The 23,439-nt window shown below is 40.5% G+C and overlaps 2 protein-coding genes across 10 annotated transcripts in view; both read right to left on the bottom strand.

Moving 5' to 3' along the window:
- The window catches only part of LOC311069064 (mitogen-activated protein kinase-binding protein 1-like), a gene marked incomplete at both ends in the record, with an annotated part of 58,648 nt that extends 51,151 nt beyond the window's left edge, over positions 1–7,497 (bottom strand). The window contains 5 exons of the mRNA XM_084091989.1: positions 1,253–1,423; positions 2,365–2,422; positions 2,990–3,052; positions 5,904–6,063; positions 7,410–7,497. Coding sequence (XP_083948115.1) covers positions 1,253–1,423; positions 2,365–2,422; positions 2,990–3,052; positions 5,904–6,063; positions 7,410–7,497 — 540 coding nt within the window. The remainder of the gene's footprint in view (positions 1–1,252; positions 1,424–2,364; positions 2,423–2,989; positions 3,053–5,903; positions 6,064–7,409) is intronic.
- Positions 7,498–8,690: 1,193 nt separating this feature from the next.
- mgab (MAX dimerization protein MGA b) overlaps positions 8,691–23,439 on the bottom strand; it is a 39,352-nt gene continuing 24,603 nt past the window's right edge. For 7 of the 9 annotated variants that reach the window (XM_084091277.1, XM_084091276.1, XM_084091282.1 and 4 more), the window contains 9 exons: positions 22,625–22,805; positions 18,558–19,805; positions 17,231–18,192; positions 13,500–13,591; positions 13,377–13,410; positions 12,474–12,680; positions 11,502–11,613; positions 9,769–9,834; positions 8,691–9,698 (listed from right to left, as the gene is read on the bottom strand). In XM_084091277.1, coding sequence (XP_083947403.1) covers positions 9,556–9,698; positions 9,769–9,834; positions 11,502–11,613; positions 12,474–12,680; positions 13,377–13,410; positions 13,500–13,591; positions 17,231–18,192; positions 18,558–19,805; positions 22,625–22,805 — 3,045 coding nt within the window. In that variant the 3' untranslated portion in view covers positions 8,691–9,555. The remainder of the gene's footprint in view (positions 9,699–9,768; positions 9,835–11,501; positions 11,614–12,473; positions 12,681–13,376; positions 13,411–13,499; positions 13,592–17,230; positions 18,193–18,557; positions 19,806–22,624; positions 22,806–23,439) is intronic. The other 2 variants (XM_084091283.1, XM_084091284.1) reach the window with 2 other exon arrangements.

Below are 23,439 nucleotides of genomic sequence, written 5' to 3'. Positions count from 1 at the left end.
GACGGACAGATGGGTGGGTGGATCAGTGGATGGATGGACGGATGGGTGGATGGATGGACGGATGGGTGGGTGGATCAGTGGATGGATGGACGGATGGGTGGATGGATGGACGGATGGGTGGGTGGATCAGTGGATGGATGGACGGACGATGGATGGACGGATGGATCAGTGGATGGATGGGTGGGTGGTTGGTTGATTGGATGGGTGGATGAATGGATGGGTGGGGGGATGGACAGATGGGTGGATGGACGGATGGATGGGTGGGTGAATGGATGGGTGGGTGGATGGATGGGTCAGTGGATGGGTGGGGGGATGGATGGATGGGTGGATGGATGGGTCAGTGGATGGGTGGGGGGGGTGGACAGATAGGTGGATGGATGGATGGATGGACGGATGGGTGGATGGATGGATGGACGGATGGGTGGATGGATGGATGGGTGGATGGATGGATGGGTGGATGGGTGGATGGACAGATGGATGGATTGGTAGGGGGATGGACAGATGGGTGTATGGATGGGTGTATGGATGGACGGGTGGGTGGATGGATGGGTGCGTGGATGGATGGGTGGATGGATGGGTCAGTGGATGGGTGGGGGGATGGGCAGATTGATGGGGGGATGGATGGGTCCGTGGATGGATGGATGGATGGATGGATGGACGAGTGGATGGATGGATGGATGGATGGATGGATGGATGGATGGGTCCGTGGATGGATGGATGGATGGATGGGTGGATGGATGGATGGGTCCGTGGATGGATGGATGGGTGGATGGATGGACGAGTGGATGGATGGATGGGTGGATGGATGGATGGGTGGATGGATGGACGAGTGGATGGATGGGTGGATGGATGGACGAGTGGATGGATGGATGGATGGATGGATGGACGAGTGGATGGATGGATGGATGGATGGATGGGTCCGTAGATGGATGGATGGGTGGATGGATGGACGAGTGGATGGATGGGGGGTGGATGAGTGGATGGATGGACGAGTGGATGGATGGGGGGTGGATGAGTGGATGGATGGACGAGTGGATGGATGGATGGATGGATGGATGGATGGGTGGATGGATGGACGAGTGGATGGATGGGGGGTGGATGAGTGGATGGATGGACGAGTGGATGGATGGACGAGTGGATGGATGAGTGGATGGATGGATGGATGGATGGATGAGTGGATGGATGGGGGGGTGGATGGATGGGGGGGGGTGGATGAGTGGATGGGTAACAGGGCATAATGGATAATCAGTACCTTCCAGTCCCACAGGTTCAAGCTCATGTCGTGCTGTGATCCGACGCTCACGATGTATTTGCCGTTTGGTGAAAACGCCACACAGGAGATGCTGTATTTGTGCTCCAGCATCTCCGACACCCGCGTCCCCTCGGACACGTCCCACACGCTCACAGCGGGAAGATGACCACTCTGAGGACGCAGAAATAGCGTAATGACGTAGAAATAGCGTAATGATGTAGAAATAGCGTAATGATGTAGAAATAGCGTAATGATGTAGAAATAGCGTAATGACGTAGAAATAGCGTAATGACGTAGAAATAGCGTAATGACGTAAAAATAGCGTAATGACGTAGAAATAGCGTAATGACGTAGAAATAGCGTAATGACGTAGAAATAGCGTAATGACGTTGAAATAGCGTAATGACGTAGAAATAGCGTAATGACGTAGAAATAGCGTAATGACGTAGAAATAGCGTAATGACGTAGAAATAGCGTAATGACGTAGAAATAGCGTAATGACGTAGAAATAGCGTAATGATGTAGAAATAGCGTAATGACGTTGAAATAGCGTAATGACGTAGAAATAGCGTAATGATGTAGAAATATCGTAATGTCGTAGAAATAGTGCAATGACGTGATGCGCTGAATGAGCTGTCCTCCTGATGAATAAAGTGTGGTATAAACGAGTGTGTCGTCCTCCTATAATCCTCCTCTTCTGCGTGTGTGGAGTGGAGCAGGACAACGGCCCTCCAGTGCTGCTTCAGACTCTCACACACACACGACTGGTTTTGGCCATTTTTACTGTGATCAATATTAGCAGCGGCACAACGGCTCATATGATCATTATCTACAAATTATGACCAGAAATGCATCAATATTAAGTCTGCTGTTTAAAACAAATAAAGATGTAGGAGAATAGTTATTATGCGCAGACATCAGGAAACTCTGTATATTCGTGCAGTGTGCGCATGTCAAAAAATATATTCTGATTTGAAGCTTGTGACATATAAACACACACATCAACCCGATCACATGTTTAGCGTTCATGTAAACACTACAATCAAAAACAAAAGTTGTGCATGTAGACGACACCACTGAGAACTAAACGTGTGATTGATTGAGTCTCTCACCTCTCCAGTGACGAGAAACCTGCCATCCGACGAGAAGGACAATGTGCTGATGGCTTTCCTGAATATGGACAATATTCACAACATGCATATTAATGAAGACATGTTCATCTGTCTTTAGTGTGTAATGCTGCTGATTGAGCTTGAAAAAGTTTCTCAAAGTTCTTCTCAATATCAGTGTCAGTGTTTCTGAACTCCTGAAACGCCTCCTAGTCTTGAGTTTCTTCCGGGAACGAACACGTCACAATATTCCACATTATAATAATTCATACGCAGAATAAAGGGGCGGGGCCTGGTTGAGTGAGTTAGTAGTGTGTTAATCTGGCAGTTATGGAAAGGGGCGGGACATTTCCCAAACACACTCAAAGCGCTCGACCAATCACAACACACTGCTCCAGCCGACCAATCAGAGCACAGTGTGCTTTTCAGAAGGAGGGGCTTCATAGAGACAGGAAGTAAACAGGGCGTTACTGACAGACTGGGAAGAGAGGAGCCGCAACAATGGAGAATATGAGGAGAATAATCAACATTCAAGCAGGAAAACCTGTTCTAGTAGAGCCTGAAAACATCAGAGGCATTAAAGGGGTAAATGTGTTTGTGAATGGCTTGTGATGTCGTGTCTGTTCACCTGGATGAGCTGATGAGATGCTGTTGTGTGTTCTTGGCCGGGTTCAGTAACACAACGACGCACCTGAATGAAACACACAGAAACAACACTGCGTTCAATCCACAAGTTCGTTTACAGGACTAGAGCTTTAAATCATTTTTGTGTTTTCAGTAAAAGCTGGTTAATCGCTGTAATGCTCCTGGGAAAGCACCTGGAGATCGGCTTTCCTTAAACTTATCAACAAACCAATAAAACACTAGAAGAGGCTCACGCAAGATTGAAAGATATTAACTCATGTTTTCTGACAAAATGTAAGTTTGAGCTTAAAACAAGAACAAATATCTGCCAATGTGGTCAGAAAAATAATCTTAAAGTCCCTGTGGTGAAATCCAGCTTTTAACCCTAAAACAGGCAACGTGACTCACGAGTCAAATAGTTTTTGTCGTCTTTTTTGGGGCCTAAGAACGATTTTTTCATCAAATCCTTTTATCATTTATCACAGCCTGGTCTGTCTAAATCCAACATGGCTACCGGTGGTGCAGGACATTCAGATTTTGAGGAAAGTAAATATATATTAAACTTACTTATCTTCTGGAAAAATAATAATAATACTGCTAACATTAATTGTGAACATTGTCTTAAGGTGCTGAAGAAGAAAATGAATTATGTTGTTCATGTTGTTATTTAGCACGTTTTGAAATATATGTGACTCCTGTCCTGAGTCACGTTGCCTGTTTAGGGTATAAAAAAGGGATTAACTATCATTTTGACTATCTGTGTATTTTGAGTTTTTAATTCACTATATTACAATTAAATCCTAATCTAATCATGACAAACTATATATCGTTGGAAAGGTCTAAGACTCCTAAATAGATATTCTAGCTCTGTTTTTTGTTACGAATTATGCAGGAACAGTAATAGATGGATTTATGACAAGAGTGCACCTCAAAAAATCTACATCATAACAGGAGTTCTGGCGTTTGTCGCAAAAAGTCGACGCACACACTTTTAATAATTGAAACTTTGGTTTTCATGCTAAAAGTTCATAATAAAACATATAATCTAGTATTTGTCAATAAAAAAATGATAAAATAATATTATCCTCTAAAATATAATATTATCTTTTTATCACCTTTTTTATTACATCACATATTTTAGTAGTTATCATAAATTAGGTATCATTTGAAAGCTTACAAACTCAGAATTCATCCTGTGAAAACCGCTTTGAAATTGGAGTTTGCGTTACCATAGAAACGGTAGTCTAAATTATTTTCTCTGGCTCCACCCCTTTTGGGCGTAATCATGTTTCATAATTTATGATCAAAACCTTTTCTAATCTTGACAAAATATTGTCAGAAAGGTCTGAGTCTCAAGGTTTGATATTTTGTGACAGAAGTGATATTTGGACAGAAATGTATTAATTTGTTACAGCAGAATGCATACAATTAAATTCAATGGAATGTATGTCACCCGGTGGCTATTTCTGGTATTACGCCTAAACAAAATCTCATGGGAACTTCAAGTTTTGTGATATCAACTTCAAATTTGGAACAAAACATGGTTAGATATATGGCTTTGATTTTATATTATTTTTAGAGTAGAGTATTTTGTAAAATAGATATTTTATATAAAAGAATATTAAGTACAGTATACTTGATTTACTGTAAATTTAAACTTCCATAACTTTTTCATACTTTCATTTTTTTAAGTGCTTTCACTTCAGCAATAATCTGCAGAGTGTTTTCTTTAAAACAAGACCAAACTTAGGTCTATACCCAAAAGCATTCTTGAATTACAACCATTTAAGTTTGAATAGTGCATTTTAATGTCCATTCTCAAAAAGGGGGTGACAGTTAAGGGGTTAAAGTACCATTTTTATGGTAACCCGGGGTCCGATTTCAAAACAGTTTTCACAGGCTGGATCTTGAGTTCATAAGCTTTCGAATGATATATAATTTGTCAACATTATATCAGGAGAAGTATAGGATATAATTGTTTTAAACATGCAATGGCAGTTACAGTTATAGATTTGGTCCTTTTTTTATACCCTAAACAGGCAACGTGACCTGGGAGTCACAACTCATAAAATTCAAAATATATCAAATATTTCAAAAATTATTTTGGATATGTATTACTTAAGTCCAGATGATATAAAAAATTACATGAAATTATGTTTTGCTTATCATTTTCTACTCTTGCCTGTTTAAGGGTTAATTTTGTTTATGTGTCTATGTGGTGTTTTTAATCTGCTTTAAGACAAAGCATGTGTAAATTCATAAGTCGACTCCATTGCTGAGTATTTCCTCCTTAAAACTGCAGTGAACCAAAGACAGTCTCAAAAACACGCTTTGAAATCGCTGGTGTTTCTGACGTCACAAACTACCTTGTAACCAATCAGATCAACGTGTGATCGTCAACCAGTGGATCTCTGAGCTGAGTGAGTGAGTGGAGGCGGGGCTCATTTGCATATTCATAGAACTGCGCATACTAAATGAGGCAAGGGTGTCGAGTTACATTCAAGATATTTTAAGGCATGAAGACATTTATTCCAAGGAAAAAACTTTTAAATTTGTCAGTTTGGTGATCAGAGAAGAGTTTTAAGGGATACAGTTATTGACTACAGCTGGACTTTAAACCAAAGGCAAAAAAAATTTTTTTCTGACCTCACTGGCAGATATTTGTTATTGTTTTAAGCACAAACTCACTTTATTTTGATGATTTTTTCAGAAAGCAACACTTAATATTGTGCTTCTCCAGTAAATGTATCTTGATTTAAGAATGTTTATATATTTATGCTGGAAAACAAGACAGAAACACTGAGGAACATGTTTAGCAGTGATGAACAGACTGTGTATTCACTTACAGGCCGTTCCCCCAATGAAGGTGTAGGTGTGGGTGCGTGTGTGTGTGTGTGTGTGTGTGTCCAGTATCTCACCCAGCTGGATAAGCTACAGTTCCTGAAGACGGATCGCATGTTAAGCCGCTGTTCCCTGCAGTCGTGATGCCCAGAACCTTCTCTAACGTCACCTGATAAACACACGTTCCCACATCAACGACTACACAATCAACACACACAGGGATTAAAGTGAAGATCACTGTATTACACACACAACAAAACATTTATTAACCCTCATCCTTCCCTCGGGTCATTAAAAAAAAAAAAAAATGTAATTGAGTGTTCATCAGAGGGGTCAAGACCCCAGGACTTTTGTCGCACTTGAACCACGAATACACACTTTTTTTTAATGGATTCGAGGAGTTTTGTGGTTGAAATTTAAAAAAGTAATAAATCCTCCACACTCGGGTCAATCTGACCCTTAGGAATGAATGGAATGATTCAGTTCACATAGAAAAACCTAAAAATGATCCATTCCAAATTCAAACTAAAAATGTTAAAACTTTAGCAAAAAATTATTTTATAATGTCTGCATGTGTATCTGAATGGCTTTAGGACCCAGTGGAACAGCTCATTTGCTCCATATAGAGATATAAGGCCATCTAGAGTCATGAAATATCATGATATATTATTATTTTCCACAAGAGGTTAAAGACTCCCAATGTAAGATATTTAGAGCTGAATTAAAAGGATTATGCTTGAAATTGTGTTGAGTTTAAGTTGAAAGAATGTGAGGAATATGCTTAAATTACTATTTATTTATTATTTACTGATCAAATCTAGTAATTTAAAGGTAAATAAAAAAAAAATAAAAAAAATCTCCAAATAAAAAACGCATTAAAAAATTAGACAAAATATTATCAAACTGAAATAAAATAAGCTTTCTGAAAAACGAAAAAAAAATAATATAATTTTAGGGCTTCGGGCTTTTTGACCCGCGAGGGAAGGATGAGAGTTTACACAGACACACATTAAACAAGATTATAAATATTTCCATGCATTTCAATGTACTGTGGGAAATATTCGCAGCTAGATAACTCTTTCTCTCCACAGATTCATGAGCTCGAAGTGAACACAGGAGCATGATGGGAATGTGCTGATGATGAGTTTAGGGTTTGTCAATATCATTGACTCTTCACTCTCAGAAACTCAAACATTTGCCCTTTTGCTCCTGTTCTTACCACAGAAAACATCATCATCATCATCATCATCATCATCAGTGATGAATGAAACAACAGATGAAAAGACTACTAATCAGCCATTAAACGAATCAGACAAAGACAATCAACATATATCGATCAAATGATACAAAATCATCAGTCGCGGTTTATTTAATGTTTCCTTTGATGTTTGTTGCAGTGATGAAACTTTTATAATTGTAACAAATGAATGTAACAATCCTCAAACTCATCAAAACAACAAGCTGCAGTTTGTTAAATGTATCATTTAATGTTTGTTACAGTGATGAAAGAGTGTTCAGCACTGAGACTGATAGACTGTTCTCTAAACGAGTTCTGAGTCTCTTTACCTGTCTTCTGCTCAGACTGTCTGTGGCGCTTCTCCTCTTCCTCAGTCTGATGGACGGAGAGCGAAGGAGACTTTTAATGCGACTCTTGATGGTAAAAGCCTCCATATCCTTCAGCTTCACAGAGACCAGATCATGAAGACATGCATTAGTGTCAAACTCCAGTAATACTACAGTAAAGTCAAAGTCAAGCGAGTCCTGAGTTTGAATCACTAGTCATCCACTCATCACGAGCACGAGCCTGCGCGCCTCCGCTAATCAGCGAGTCCTGCGATCTGATTGGCCTTCGAGACGCATGACGTTTCGCTGTGTTTACATATTTATGAGCACCTAACAGAGATAATACCTCAATGTGAAATGTTCTAACATTTATGACTTTCATATTTAAATGACTTAAAACATTTAAGACTTTTATATTTAATATTTGTGCATGCATAAACATTTATAGAAACAATACAAATAAGCACTAGTGTGGCATAACTGTAAATGAGGACACTATTTTAAAATGGGTATGCAAGTACATCTTTTTTGTGCGTGTGAAATATTAGTCCTTAGTTCAATTTTTTTGAATACTTATAATTTTTAAATAAAATATTTATAATGAATAATGGATGAATGGGTTTAATGATTTAAAATGCTTATGCATGTATATAACTACTCATATTTTGTTAAAAATTAGGCCTTTTGTGTACATGCCTTTCTAAGGATTTCATGCATATTTAATATTTTTTGAATATATATTTTAAAATATATTTATATAATGCAGTACATGCGTAAACATTTGTAGAAAAAATACGAATATGCACTAATGTGCCATAACTGTAAATTTGAAATAATTTACAAATGCTTATGCAAGTAAATCATATTTTTTGTTGTGAAAAATTAGGCCTTTTGTGAACACGTCTGGTTTCTAAGGATTTCATGCATATTTAATATATTTTTAATATTTATGTAATTTAAAAATAAATATATAATGAATTTATATATTTTTAATAATTATATAATGCATTATACGCATAAACATTTGTAGAAATATGAATAAGCATTAATGTGCCAAACATGTAAATTATTGAGAACACTATTTTAAAATGCTTATGCATGTAAATCATAACTGCTCATATTTTGTTAAAAATTAGGCCTCTTGTGTGCATGCCTGATTTTACATGCAGCGCCTCAGAACTGAAAGAAACCCGTTCACACGCATCACTTCCTGTCAGGCATGAGAAGTAACTCCCGTTAAAAACTGAAATGTTGCTACATTTATAAAGGCAGAACAATAAAACAACCAAAACATTTATGGATATCAATTTTATTTTTGCACAAGGCCATAATATGAACCCGATCCTGAGGCCATTTCAATATGATAAAGAGGGTGAATGTGCATAATTTACAAACAGACAAAACTTCACAAGATTAATGCATGAAGATCAATCTGGACGAGGTATTTTCCAGATCTCTTAGACTAATTTAATGATTACAACGAACACAGGCCTCACCAACACAAGCATGATTCATAAATCACAAAAATAAATCTGCTTTAACAAAAAAATAAACATATAATCCATAGACTGTGCAAAAATGTTTAGTATTAAACAAGAAGACAGAAATATCTCCCCAATGTGGGTTAACGAGCTCATTATCAAGTCATAACCTGAGTGATATTTACACATAACTGCTTTTTACAAAGACTGTACAAAAAACAAACAAAAAATTCTACCCATCATTAACAGAAAATGAAAGTATTTAGAGACATTAATCACATGAGAACGAGGGGTTTGCCTTGGTTTCGACTCCAGAACTCTTGTTTTTACTATGGTATTCTTACGGTGAAGGAACCGGGATCACGTCTCATTCATGAGGATGAATCTGAATCACGGACTGATGAAGGACTGGTTTAGGACTGGTGAAGGACTGGTGAAGGACTGGTTTAGGACTGATGAAGGACTGGTTTAGGACTGGTGAAGGACTGAAGGACTGGTTTAGGACTGGTGAAGGACTGGTTTAGGACTGGTGAAGGACTGGTTTAGGACTGGTGAAGGACTGGTTTAGGACTGGTGAAGGACTGGTGAAGGACTGGTTTAGGACTGGTGAAGGACTGGTTTAGGACTGGTGAAGGACTGGTTTAGGACTGATGAAGGACTGGTTTAGGACTGATGAAGGACTGGTTTAGGACTGATGAAGGACTGGTTTAGGACTGGTGAAGGACTGGTTTAGGACTGATGAAGGACTGAAGGACCGGTTTAGGACTGGTGAAGGACTGGTGAAGGACTGCAGGACTATGTTGGGCAGGCGTGAGTGTCTCTTCGCCACTGAAAACACAAAGATTGATGAACGTTTTCATTTTTATACAGGAACGCTGGATTGATCATCTGAGCTCACCTGACTGAGGCGTTTCTGATGAAGGAGCTGCTGATTTCTGTTCAACATGTAATTCTGTTCCCGCCACTGAAAGAGTCAGAAAACAGTGTGAGTTTCACCCTATAGAGCTGCTGTATCATATTTCATAGGCCTATAATATCTGCTGATTTCTGGTCTGATGCTGATATCTGGTCTGATGCTGATTTCTGTTCTGATGCTGATATCTGGTCTGATGTTGATTTCTGTTCTGATGCTGATTTCTGTTCTGATGCTGATATCTGTTCTGAGGCTGATTTCTGTTCTGAGGCTGATGCTGATTTCTGTTCTGATGCTGATTTCTGTTCTGAGGCTGATATCTGTTCTGACGCTGATATCTGTTCTGATGTTGATTTCTGTTCTGAGGCTGATTTCTGTTCTGAGGCTGATACCTGTTCTGATGCTGATTTCTGTTCTGATGCTGATATCTGTTCTGATGCTGATTTCGGGTCTGATGCTGATATCTGGTCTGATGTTGATTTCTGTTCTGATGCTGATATCTGTTCTGATGCTGATTTCTGTTCTGATGCTGATATCTGTTCTGATGCTGATATCTGTTCTGATGCTGATATCTGGTCTGATGTTGATTCTGTTCTGATGCTGATTTCTGTTCTGAGGCTGATATCTGTTCTGATGCTGATTTCTGTTCTGAGGCTGATTTCTGTTCTGAGGCTGATATCTGTTCTGAGGCTGATTTCTGTTCTGAGGCTGATGCTGATTTCTGTTCTGATGCTGATTTCTGTTCTGATGCTGATTTCTGGTCTGATGCTGATATCTTGTCTGATGTTGATTTCTGTTCTGATGCTGATATCTGTTCTGATTTCTGTTCTGATACTGATTTCTGTTCTGATGCTGATATCTGGTCTGATGTTGATTTCTGTTCTGATGCTGATATCTGTTCTGATGCTGATATCTGGTCTGATGCTGATTTCTGTTCCGATGCTGATACCTGTTCTGATGCTGATTTCTGTTCTGATGCTGATTTCTGTTCTGAGGCTGATATCTGGTCTGATGTTGATTTCTGTTCTGATGCTGATATCTGTTCTGAGGCTGATATCTGGTCTGATGTTGATTTCTGTTCTGATGCTGATATCTGTTCTGATGCTGATATCTGGTCTGATGTTGATTTCTGTTCTGATGCTGATACCTGGTCTGATGCTGATTTCTGTTCTGATGCTGATTTCTGTTCTGAGGCTGATATCTGGTCTGATGTTGATTTCTGGTCTGATGCTGATATCTGGTCTGATGTTCTGTGATCTGGTCTGATGCTGATATCTGGTCTGATGTTCTGTGATCTGGTCTGATGCTGATATCTGGTCTGATGCTGATATCTGGTCTGATGTTCTGTGATCTGGTCTGATGCTGATATCTGTTCTGATGTTGATTTCTGTTCTGAGGCTGATTTCTGTTCTGAGGCTGATACCTGTTCTGATGCTGATTTCTGTTCTGAGGCTGATATCTGTTCTGATGCTGATATCTGTTCTGATGCTGATTTCGGGTCTGATGCTGATATCTGGTCTGATGTTGATTTCTGTTCTGATGCTGATATCTGTTCTGATGCTGATATCTGGTCTGATGTTCTGTGATCTGGTCTGATGCTGATATCTGTTCTGATGCTGATTTCTGTTCTGATGCTGATATCTGGTCTGATGTTCTGTGATCTGGTCTGATGCTGATATCTGGTCTGGTCTGATGCTGTGTGCTGCTGTATTGTGTACCAGAGCGCTGTGAGATCAGGGTCTGATAATGAGAATGCTGCTGAATCAAAGCCCGTTTCTGTGCCATCAAAGACCTGCCGTGGTCCTCGAGAGCCACAACCACCCGACGAGCCTGAAACAGAGAAAATAAAACATCAATCATCAGGTTTCCATCCAAAGTTGTGATTTTAACTTATGCGCAAAATTGGAATATTGCATGAATCATATGCAAATAAAACAGTGTTTCCATCCCATGTGTTCAAGAGAACAAAATCATCGCTTCCTGGGAAATTGGCACAAAATATCACTAATAAAACAGTAAGTTTCTGCAATCGGCTGTTTTTCTCTCCATCATAAACGAGTGTGTCTCAGAGCGCCAGACGAAACACAGTAAACGCTGTCATGTTCTCTTGCGTTCGGATGCTGGTGTTCGGGAACACACTCGTGTGAGAGACGCTTCTGGAGGGAATTACACCAAATCATTCTGATCACACACTTTGACTCCGGCTTTTCAGAAACACCAAACCAACATTAGAGATGCTGAGATGCCATTGGTCCACTGGTTACTCCAGTTATCCAATCACAGCTGACGCTGAGTCACATGAGGTTTAAGGGATTTATTCACTAAATGTGTTTCTGCGTAGTTTATGCATCATGTCTTCTTATCGGATAAAACAATTATCCACCTCAAAGTTTTTTATGCACATTTTTAGAATTTATGCACATCTTAGTATTTCCATCCAGCATTTTTTTTAATGCGATATCCCAAAATTCACATAAAAATAGGTGGATGGAAACAGCTAATACTGATGTGTCACACGCAGCGATCAGTAATGATGACCGAATACACCCGTGACAGCAGAAACATGGCAAACGTTATACGCATCAATAATGATCACAATATTTTCCCAATGAATTTCCAGCATTGCTCATGAAGAACCGTCAGAGATGTTTGTGTGTGTGTGAGTGTGTGTGTGTGTGTGTGTGACGCACCTGACGGAGCAGGTCTTCAGTGCTCATGCTGTCGTCTTCATCAACACACAGTGTCCTCCTCAACGAATCCAAACTCTGATGCAACTCAACCTGACGCTTCCTTTCTCTCAGCGCTTGATTCAGACGAAACGTGCGCTTGTACAGAGGCAGATCTGACATCAACCGCACTGCATGATGGGACGCTTTTCCCACCAATTTAGCCTTTAGCTGGAAAAATAAAATAATCAGGTTTAACTGATACAAATATTTTATTTTTACTAAACCCGTGTATTTTTACTAGTGTAATCACCATGGGAAAATCTCAGAGTAAAACTGGGAGCTGTGAAAAACATGATTCACCAGATGAGAAGTTTATCTATGAATAATCTTTTTACTCTTTTAGTTCCTTTTATAACCGTTTTATTTTCCTTGCTTTTATTTTGTGATTATTTTAATTCCTTTCTGTGTAAAGCACTTAGTGTGTGAAATGTGCTGTATAAATAAACTAAACACAACAGCTCATGACAATCTTAAAACCTTTGCCTTAAGACTTTTTTGTAACCCTTAACAGTCACCCTCCTTTTTAAGCATATGCGTACAGTATATATTAATACGCACCAGTATACGGAGATGGAATGACTGTGGATTTTATTATATTATAAATGTTTGCTGATTGGAGATTTCGGTTAATGATGAATTAAATCATAAAAATATATATTTTTTAAATATGTATATATATTGTATTTATCATGTGACCATAACTGTGAACATGTATAATTAAATGATTGAAATATTAACTGAAAATCTCAATATTTTAGCTATATAGGTATGTATAAATATTAGGTTTCGGCTGACAGAAACATCTGTGCCTCAGTGAGCAAAACAAAGGAAACTGGGATATAAATAAATCAGAAGGAGACTCACGAGCCACTGCTGTGGAGCTGCTTGCTGTGTGTTCCTGAAGAGAGTAAACAGCAGATCAGCATCAGCAACACCAGCTGAGAGAATGTGAAAGGTGAAAGGTCACAAAGCTCATAACTGACTCACCGTCTGGCCTTGGCTCTCAAGCGGCAGATGATCCTCTCATCGTTCTCCTCGAACGTCTCGATGTCAACCTCGTCTTCACTGCTCTTCTCATTCTGGGATTAAAATATTGCACAATTTTAATTCAATTCAAGTTTATTTGTATCGCGCTTTCACAACACAGCTTTACAGAAGATGCTCGTCTCAGTTCAGGAAGTGTTCTGTAGTCAGTCAGAGATTAATGTGTCCACTCTCAGGCAGAAAACACATCTTTCTTTTCATAAATCATTACCTTTACATTTGTCAGTGGGTTTTGCAAATATTTAACCATTGAAAAGTATTAAGAAGTGCTTGTGACTAAAGTACGTGGATCCTCAAATTGTCGGTAAACCTCATAATATTGAGAATGAAGAGCCGCACGCAGTTTAGAACGTCTTTGCTTGTTTGCAATGCAATGGTGAGTAAAGAAGTGTTTGTTTGAATAAATACAGTGTTTTCTATACTCTATATTAGGGGTGTAACGGTACGTGTATTCGTACCGGACCGTTTCGGTACAGGGCTTTCGGTTCGGTGCACGTGTGTACCGAATGACCGAATGCAATATTTTGTGTGCGGAACATAGGTACATTTTCGTGTTTCCACACGAACATATTAAGTGGCGGAAGTCTCCGCGTTCAGCGCAAATCCCGCCCTGCAGCTGATTCTAAAGTTTTACATTCTCTGGTTTTACCCGTCGTCACTGTAACCTAAACCAATGAAATCGACTGCAGGGCGAAAAAAAGCTTTTCCGCTCCGTGTTAGACATGTGCCGGTATTCGGTAATGCGATAAATCGCGGTAATGAATATGCACGATATTGTTATCGCGGGCACTTCAAAATACCGTGAAAAATAATAGATCAGAATTTATATTTATAGAACGCGCATTAGCTTATTTTCCATCAACCGCTTAAACAAACACTGCGTATATGCTGCGCGTATAACACATGCGCACTCTGATGTAAACAATCCCCACACAAAGCACTGTGTGCATGCGGCCCAGTGCGCACTCTAGTTAATGTAAATAATCCTCACATGGAGAAGAAGCATGGCGGAAGGAGGAACGCTGCTGACGATTTATCCCCCTTCTAAAAGCAGGGCTGTCAACTCTACGCATTCAGCGTGAGACTCACGCAATCAACACTTTTCACATGCTCTCGCGCCACACATCCATTTTCTCATGCAGAGAAAAATCACGGAGCAAAGAGGACACTGACACCGACAGACTAGACAGAGCAGGTTACTTTTGATATGAAAAAAAATCTCAGCTCTCATGTTCTGTCCATTTTATTACGAAATTCAGACAATAAATACCGTTTTGGCGTTTGTAAATGTGACAGATCGCTGTAGCGCCTCAGTTCAAGTAAACCGATCCTCTGTTACTTTTTATTTAAAGATACAGTACAACTTACCGAAAGGTATTTATGCCTCATACATAATATCGATCAATCAGTGTTTTTCAACCACGGAAAGAGGTCAATAAAACTGCAGGTGAACAATTATGTCACAGAACGTTACATTTACCTCAGGAAAGCCAATTTAATGACCAAACACATTAGTTGACTAGAAAAAATAGCTAGAGGAGTATTTTGCTAAATATGTGCACTATATTACATTTGTATTATATTTTTACTTGTGTCATAATTTATTATAATGAAAACCAAATTGTATTTAATTTAATTTGTTAATTTTTAACCTTTAATAATTATAGCAATTAAAATATCGTGATAATACCGTATACCGTGATAAAAGCTCAATCAATTAATCGCAGCATGGAAATTTGATACCGGCACATGCCTACTCCGTGTGCGCCGCCGCACTCTCCGTTCCGTGTGTGTGTGTGTGTGTCGGCGCGCTGCGCTCTCTGCTCAATGTTCAATGTTCGACTCCGTGTTTGCGCTGCGCGTTCTGCTCTGTCGTTAACGGCCCAAACACTCCAATCATGTACCGATCACGCACTGGAAAAGCAAAGTCCGCTCAAATAAGGTGAAATTTCTCAGTAGTAGACTTCTGTTTGCTGAGCTGGTATATGCTGGCAACAATGGTAAAATGACCTGCTCTGATCACATGCTCTGGTAATAATAGCTTTGTAGGACTATATTTTATTTTGATAATTAGTAAAAGAAAAGAAAAAAAATCTTAAATTGATTATGTTGATTGATTATTGAAAAATAATAATACATTAATATATGTATGTTTAATATTATTTTAATATAGGGCTATTTTCTGTTCCTTTTTTTCCCGGTGTTTCATTTAATTAGGTGATTCTAAGTTGAATTATTGATGATAACAAGCTTGGAGGAATTGCAATTAATTACAGCAAATTGTGCAATTAATTCGTTTATTTTTTTTAATCGATTCCCAGCCTTAATTTTTAAATATGAGCAGGCCTACAAGCTGGGATTGGTAATGCTGCACTGTAATCATAGTTATTTATTTAAATTTTTTCATTAAATTTATTATGTGATATTGGTTTGAGACTGAGTATTTTATTTAGTGGAGAACTTTGCAGCAGTATTTTATTTCTTATTCTTTTTTTTTATTTTATATATATTTTATTATATTTTATTAAAAAGTGTTTAAAAAAGTGTAAACAAATTGTTAAAAAAAAGTGTGTAGTAATAAACAACCTGCAGTTTAATGTTTGCATTTATTTCCCTTACTGTACCGAAAATAAACCGAAACCGTGACTTTAAAACCGAGGTACGTACCGAACCGTGATTTTTGCGTACCGTTACACCCCTACTCTATATATATATATAAAGGCTGATGTTAGGGCTGTGCCGGTAAACTTGAAGCGCGGCTGATTAGCACCGGCGCTGATCCGCCAAAACACGTCTTGTATGTGAATGCTGTTCTACGTGAATATCATGACACGAGTGAAGCACAGAGCTTTGCTTTCAAAATAAATAATAGGTTAGCAATTAAACGTTACATTGCAGCCATGGACACATCTGGACTCGTGCCGAAAGAGCGAGGTACGTCACGTGAGCACATACATTTAAGCTTTGTTGGCTTTCTATTATGTTTTGCGATCTGGTCACCCGATTATCAGCTTAAAATGTAATATTTTTTCGAATCTTCACTCACGTCTCGCCCATTTTACAGGGGATTATAAACGTTTCTTCCTTTGGTTCGCTTTTAATTTGTCCTACAGCGTTTTTTCTACTTTACAACAGTAAAAATGCGAGTATAATAGACCTGATAGCTTTTTGCTTGCACATCAAATTCTATTTAACACAGTTAGTGCTTGTTATTATGGTAATGCGCGTCAGGTTCATTTCACACACGCTTGGGATTTTAGTTTTGCACATCATCACACAGAGCCTGAAAGTCCTACACTGCGGGAGATAAAACTCACTCTTCAGACCTTTTACAACAAGTGTCAGTTTCATCAGGAGAACATGAGGATATTAGAGTGAATAGTTGTGCAACTGCGCAAACTTTGTTTTGAAGTTTAATGTTTGATTTGAGACTGTTTCACCTGTTCAACCACAGCAAAGTTTCATAATTAGCAAGTCTGTGCTTTTTCTTTCTTGTCCTCGTGTGCTGAGGGGCCTGTGCCGTGGGGGAACTGTGTTTGTACGCGTATTTGTTTAATTATCGTTGCAAGCAATCATAAAATACAGCATTGAAATATATCGGGCTTGAAATATAAGCGTAATGGTCGGGATAAATGATTGTGGGTACGGGCCGTGCGCAGACCCTTGACACTCACGCTGTCGTCAGTGGTCCATCCGTCACTGGAGTAGGTGAGCGCAGCGCTGGAGTCATTAGCCACGAGTTCAGAACCAGAGCCAGAATCATCCGAGGTCAGAGCCGGTGGGTTTCTTTTCCACAGCCACTGGATGTGGTTCTGGACCTCCTGCCTCCTTCTGTTCCCGTCCACAGGTGTAGCACACGCGTGTGTGTGTCCACGCGGCTCTTCTGGTGTGTGTGTTTGAGTCGGACGTAAAGGCACGGCGAAGGTCCGCTTAGAGAACGCAGAGATCGGACTCGCGAATAAAGAGCATGAAAAATCACCACTAATGTTTGTTTTCAGATGTTGTCGGGATTCGTCAGAAACCGGGCCGTCGCTTTCAGAGGATTTGATGTTCGTCTCACGGTCCGGTTCCTCTGTTTTGAGCGACGAGACGTCGTTCGGGTCACGGTTCTGGTGGCCTTCCTCATAAGGCTCGATCTTGATGCGCACAGACTCTCTCTCAGCGCCACTGATGTCCTGATGTTCGTCCGTCTGCAGGGACTCACTGTTAGGCTCGACTTTAATGGCGAGTGGCGTTTCACTGGGTTCTGTTTTGATGGGAACGGAGGATTGGTGTGTGTCTTCCCGAGGGTTTTCCGTGGACCCAGACGGGCTAATCTCGGGATTCACACCGGGTTGGCCCAACATGGGCAGTTTGATTAGCCTGTATCCTCCAGGGAGTAGCACCGAGGAACCGGCTGCTTCTTTGTGTTGGAGGCCCGAGGACGCCGGTGGGAATATCCGGAAGGAAAACATGTTATTCTTGGCTGGAAACCCATTGTGTGCACCGCTTCCGAAGGTGAAGCTGGTGTTTCCCGGCGCTGAGTGGATTCTGGGGGCGATGAAGGGAAAATGCTTTGGTGAAGGTGCTGGATTTAACACAGATTTGGTCGACTGAGGTCGTTGCATAGATGTTTGAGCTTCCTGTTGAGCACTTCCTGTTGAGAATCAACGTGAGAATGTTACATCTGATGCAGGAACACAGAATCCAGTCATAAAACAGGAATTTACTGCATAATGTCACAGAATTTGGTGTAGAGCTGCACACGGAATCAGACAGCGATATGTGTGAGAGTGTGTGTGTGTTAATGTGTGTGAGAGAGTGTGTGAGTGTGTGAGTGAGTGTGTGTGAGTGAGTGTGAGTGAGTGAGTGAGTGAGTGAGTGAGTGAGTGAGTGAGTGAGTGAGTGAGTAGACAACTATTAAAATCTTAAAGTTTTATGAATTCAATTGATTAGACATCCTCTTTGAACACACAGAGTTTCGGAGAGTAGTGCAGCAGTTGAGTGTGTAGTGGCACTGACCTGCGCTGGTCACGGGTAACGCCGAGGGAACCGGCACCAGCTGGATCGTCTGCCCGTTGAACTGACACATGTTCACTCCCATCATCCCTGCAACCGGCTGCAGGACGACCTGCTGACCCGGAGGAAGAGCGGAGACCGGGAGGACCGTCTCAGTCTGGGAGAGGGGCGGAGCCACAGCAGGGGGCAGAGTCACAGCGGGGGGCAGGAGGACTGTCTCAGTCTGGGAGAGGGGCGTAGCTATAACGGGGGGCGGAGCTACAGCAGGGGGAGGGAGGACCGTATCAGTCTGGGAGAGGGGCGGATCTACAGCGGAGACCGGGAGGACCGTATCAGTCTGGGAGAGGGGCGGAGTCACAGTGGGGGGCGGGAGGACCGTCTCAGTTTGGGAGAGGGGCGTAGCTATAACGGGGGGCGGAGCTACAGTGGGGGGAGGGAGGACTGTCTCAGTCTGGGAGAGGGGCGGATCTACAGCAGGGGGCGGAGTCACAGTGGGGGGCAGGAGGACCGTCTCAATCTGGGAGAGGGGCGGAGCTACAGCGGGGGGCGGGAGGACTGTCTCAGTCTGGGAGAGGGGCGTAGCTACAACGGGGGGCGGAGCTACAGCGGGGGGAAGGAGGACCATCCCATCCTGGGAGATGGGCAGAACTACAGCAGGGGGTGGAGCAACAGCGGGTGGGGCAGAGAGGGGCGGAGCTACAGCGGTTGCACCAGTGAGGGGCGGAGCTATAGAGTTCTGGTCAGAGAGGGGCGGAGATACAGCAGGCGCACCAGAGAGGGGCGGAGCTACATTGTTCTGTTCAGAGAGGGGCGGAGATACAGCGGGCGCACCAGAGAGGGGCGGAGCTACAGTGTTCTTTTCAGAGAGGGGCGGAGATACAGCAGGCGCACCAGAGAGGGGCGGAGCTACAGTGTTCTTTTCAGAGAGGGGTGGAGATATAGCAGTAGCACCAGAGAGGGGCGGAGCTACAGCGTTCTGGTCAGAGAGGGGCGGAGCTACAGCAGGCGCACCAGAGAGGGGCGGAGCAACAGCGGTAACACAAGAAAGAGGCGAAGCTACAGCGGTCAGGATTAGCCCAGGCTTCGATGATAACACATGATTAGATGTTGAAGGTGGAGCTGCCAGATTATGAACATGTGAGAATATGTAGAGTGTTGGAGTGCGTTTGGTGCCATCGGGAGCCTGGTAGATCGCCAGAGTCTGAGTGGCTGGCGCTCTGAAAGCTCCTTTACTCTGGTCAGCTTGGGTCACTAAACAGGACACAGTAAGAGAAGTTTACAGATGTTACAGTCACTCCTGCTTTTTCTCCATTCCTGTCAGCTGATGGAGTTTGGGTTCACTGTTGGGGTTTAGAAGACACTTTATATTCAGTAATATTCAGAGGTGTAAAGTCCAGGGGTCAGAAAGTAAAAGTCCTGCCATATGTTTATTCCAACCATGAACTCCGTCAGCTGATTTCACTCATTAGTTCTCCTGGCTGAAAAACTGCTAATTAGCAAATCCAGGTGATTGGAACAAAATACTGAGGAGGACTTTTACTTTCTGAACCTGGACTTTACACCTCTGGGAATATTCTGATTCTGTTATTTTCCCATTTATTACTGTGAAGCTGCTTTAAAACGATCTGTACTATATAAAGCGCTGTAGAAATAAAGCTAATTGACTTAATAAATCCTTCATTTCGGTCAAGCCAGAACACTAATTTAATCTTAACCCTTGGGCTGCATTATATATTTGACACCGTTGAGTGCGTTAAGGGACAAAAATGTCCACTCTAAACACTGCCATAAAACTATTATATATTATTATTTTTTTCCACTTTGACTGAGTTCAATATTTTAACCAGCATCAGTCCTCATCATACATACCACATATTTATTTAATTTCAGGATTTTAACCCTTTAAATTCCAGTTTTGGTGACGGTACCCTCAATTTTATAAGAGGAAAAAACACAAAAATCTAATTATTTTCCATATAGTAAATGCAAATTGAAAATCTTGGCTTTGGATTATCACAGTCTTGAATATGTAAAAGATTAGCAGCAAAAAAATTTTTGGTGCATTTTTATTTTTTGTGCTACGTCAGATTAAAATAAAAAAAAAACATTCAGTGCATTAAGGACAAAATTGTCCCCATTGAAACCCATTAAAATATCAATTTTTGAACCCACTGTCATAATATTCTAAAATCATAATTTTTATTCAAATACCCTGTCATCACCAAGCCTTGGGGTAAAATATTTACTTTTTACTGTATTCAACCAGTTGGTACCAATTTTCATACATCTGACATATCACAAACATCATGCAGTATTGCAAACATTCTCCTGATTTCTACTAGGTGACTATAACCTGTGTCTGTCTCCCTACACATCAAAATCTCTAGAAAGAAAGCAAAACTACGAGATCACCATGAACATGAACTTTTATTTTTATCATCTTGTCGAGTGTGAAATGGCCGCACCAAAGGCACAGCTTTATAACTTTTGCATCAACCGCACTTGTATAAACACCGATTTCTCACTTAGACTATTGCAAAACAAAGGTAGACTTTGTTTTGGATCCCTCGCAGATAGATCTTTGTGTTGCCGCAAGATGAAAGTTGTTATGTCTAAGGACTGACTGCATGGCTGTGCTTGTGCCTACGTTGTCCTATGTGAGAAATTATTAGTTACCTTTGAAACATAGACTGCTAAAAAACGAAGCCGTGTCAAAGGTTCATGTCTGTGCGTAAATTACGCATGAATCAAACCGAAAGAAAACAATGCCGTGAGAAGCGCTTTCTCTCTCTCGTGCGCGCGCGCGCGCTCACACACACACACACACACACACACACACAGAGAGAGAGAGAGAGAGAGTAAAACATGACTTTCAGGATATTGTGATTTTTGTCACTCGCCTAAACACCATGCATTACGGCCCTACACACACACACACACAATTTTTGTCAACGCAGACACACATCGCTCTCAGACATCCACACATACTCGGAAACATAATTTTTAGATCTTTGAACCATTCAAATCCTTCATGCACAGTCAAGTGCCCCTATAGTGGAAACCAGGAAAATGGCGTGCATTTCCCCCTATAGGGAATACACATGTAGTGACGTCATCTGGTAAAATACACTATATAATGCAAATATAATGCCTTTGCTTCAAAATGAAAGAATGTTTCAACATAAATCATGATTTATGTATTAATGACGGCCCCGGCTTTAAACGACGTTTTAATGGGTGTCAATGGGACATTTTTGTCCCTTATGGTACTGAATGGTGCTATTTGTTCTACACCGTGTGTGTTATACATATTTTAATTTTTTTTTTCAAAACTTTGCCAAATTACATACCATTGGCATTAAAACAGCCAAAATGGTCAAAGAAATAAAAATGAAAAGGACAAAAATGTCCCTAATGCAGCCTAAGGGTTAATTAAAAGCTTCAATAGGGTTCGTACACACACTGTACAATGACATTCCAGGACTTTTCAAGCACTACAATCAGAGATCTCACTTATCAAACAATATCTTTATCATCTTTCAAATTCTAAAAACGTTAAATAGATAAACTAATAAAACAAAACGGTACAAATAAAGTGCAGAACATGCAATGACTGCGGTAACGTTAACCTTTGAAAGGATGCTATGACAAAGATATCGCTTTCCTTACTCAAACTGATTTATTTCCATGAATATAAAGAAGAATGAAAGCTGAATCATACACTTGGATATTTATATGAGCAATATCACACTCATAGCCATGAGAAACGCCTCTATATCAGACGGGCTGCAGCTTTAATTTAGTGTGAAAAGATTGTTTTATCAATAAAATTAAACACTAATTTCACATATATTTGCCTTCAATAATTCAAGCACTTTTCAAGTACCTTTTCATAAATACGGGTGTTTTCAAGGGTTTTCCAGGACTTACATTTCAAAACGTCGAATTCAAGCACTTGAAGCACCTTGTACGAACCCTGAATAAAGCCTTTGATTGTATACTTTAGGCCATATTGTTATACAGATCAACAGGTTAAACTGGACCCGTCTGATGGTTCTGCCGGATCTCACCTGTGTGCTTGCCGGAGTCCCTCGAGCGTGAACGCCTCGTCTCGTGGAGCTGAACTGGTTTGGACAGTGATCGCACTGGTTTTATCCTGCCGGTCAGATACGCTGCCAGCCGATTGGCTGGATGAAGCGCTCCCACTCGACCCAACAGCAGCTTAGCCTGAGCGTAGGCTTTACCATTCACCTGAAGTCAGAAGGACGAGATGTTCATTCAGAGGCTAGTTCACTTCCAAAATGACCCGAAGCCCTAAAATTATACTTCTTTTTTTTTTTTGTCCAGAAAGCCTATTTTATCTCATTTTGATATTTTTTCTTCTTTTTTTTTTAAATGCATTTTTTTTATTTACCTTTAAATTACTTCAATAAATAATAAATCAATGGTCATTTAAGCACATTCCTCACATTCTTTCAACTTAAATTCAAAATAACTCGAAAATAAAAAATTAGGTTAATTCAGCTCTAAATATCTTACATCGGGTGTGTTTGCCGACCTCGTGTGGGTTAGGCTTGACTTGACAAAAAAATAAATAATATAACATGATATTTCATGACTCTAGATGGGCTTTTATCTCTATATGAGCTGTTCCGCTGGGTCCTAAAGTCAGTTCTCTTCAGTGTGCATTCAGAAACACACGTAGACATTATTAAATCCTTTCTTGGTAAAGTTTTAGCATTTTTAGTTTGAATTTTGAGCATTTTTAGGTTTTTCTATGTGAACTGAAGCATTCCTCGCATTCCATTCATTCCTACAGGGTCAGATTGACCCGCGAGAGAAAGATTTGTTACTTTTTTGAATTTTAACCACAAAACTTCCCAAA

The sequence above is a fragment of the Abramis brama genome, assembly GCF_963993115.1.
Source record: "Abramis brama genome assembly, chromosome: 18".
NCBI lineage: Eukaryota > Metazoa > Chordata > Actinopteri > Cypriniformes > Leuciscidae > Abramis > Abramis brama.
The sequence above is the reverse complement of the archived record's forward strand: the minus strand, read 5'-3'. Positions and strand labels throughout refer to the sequence as shown.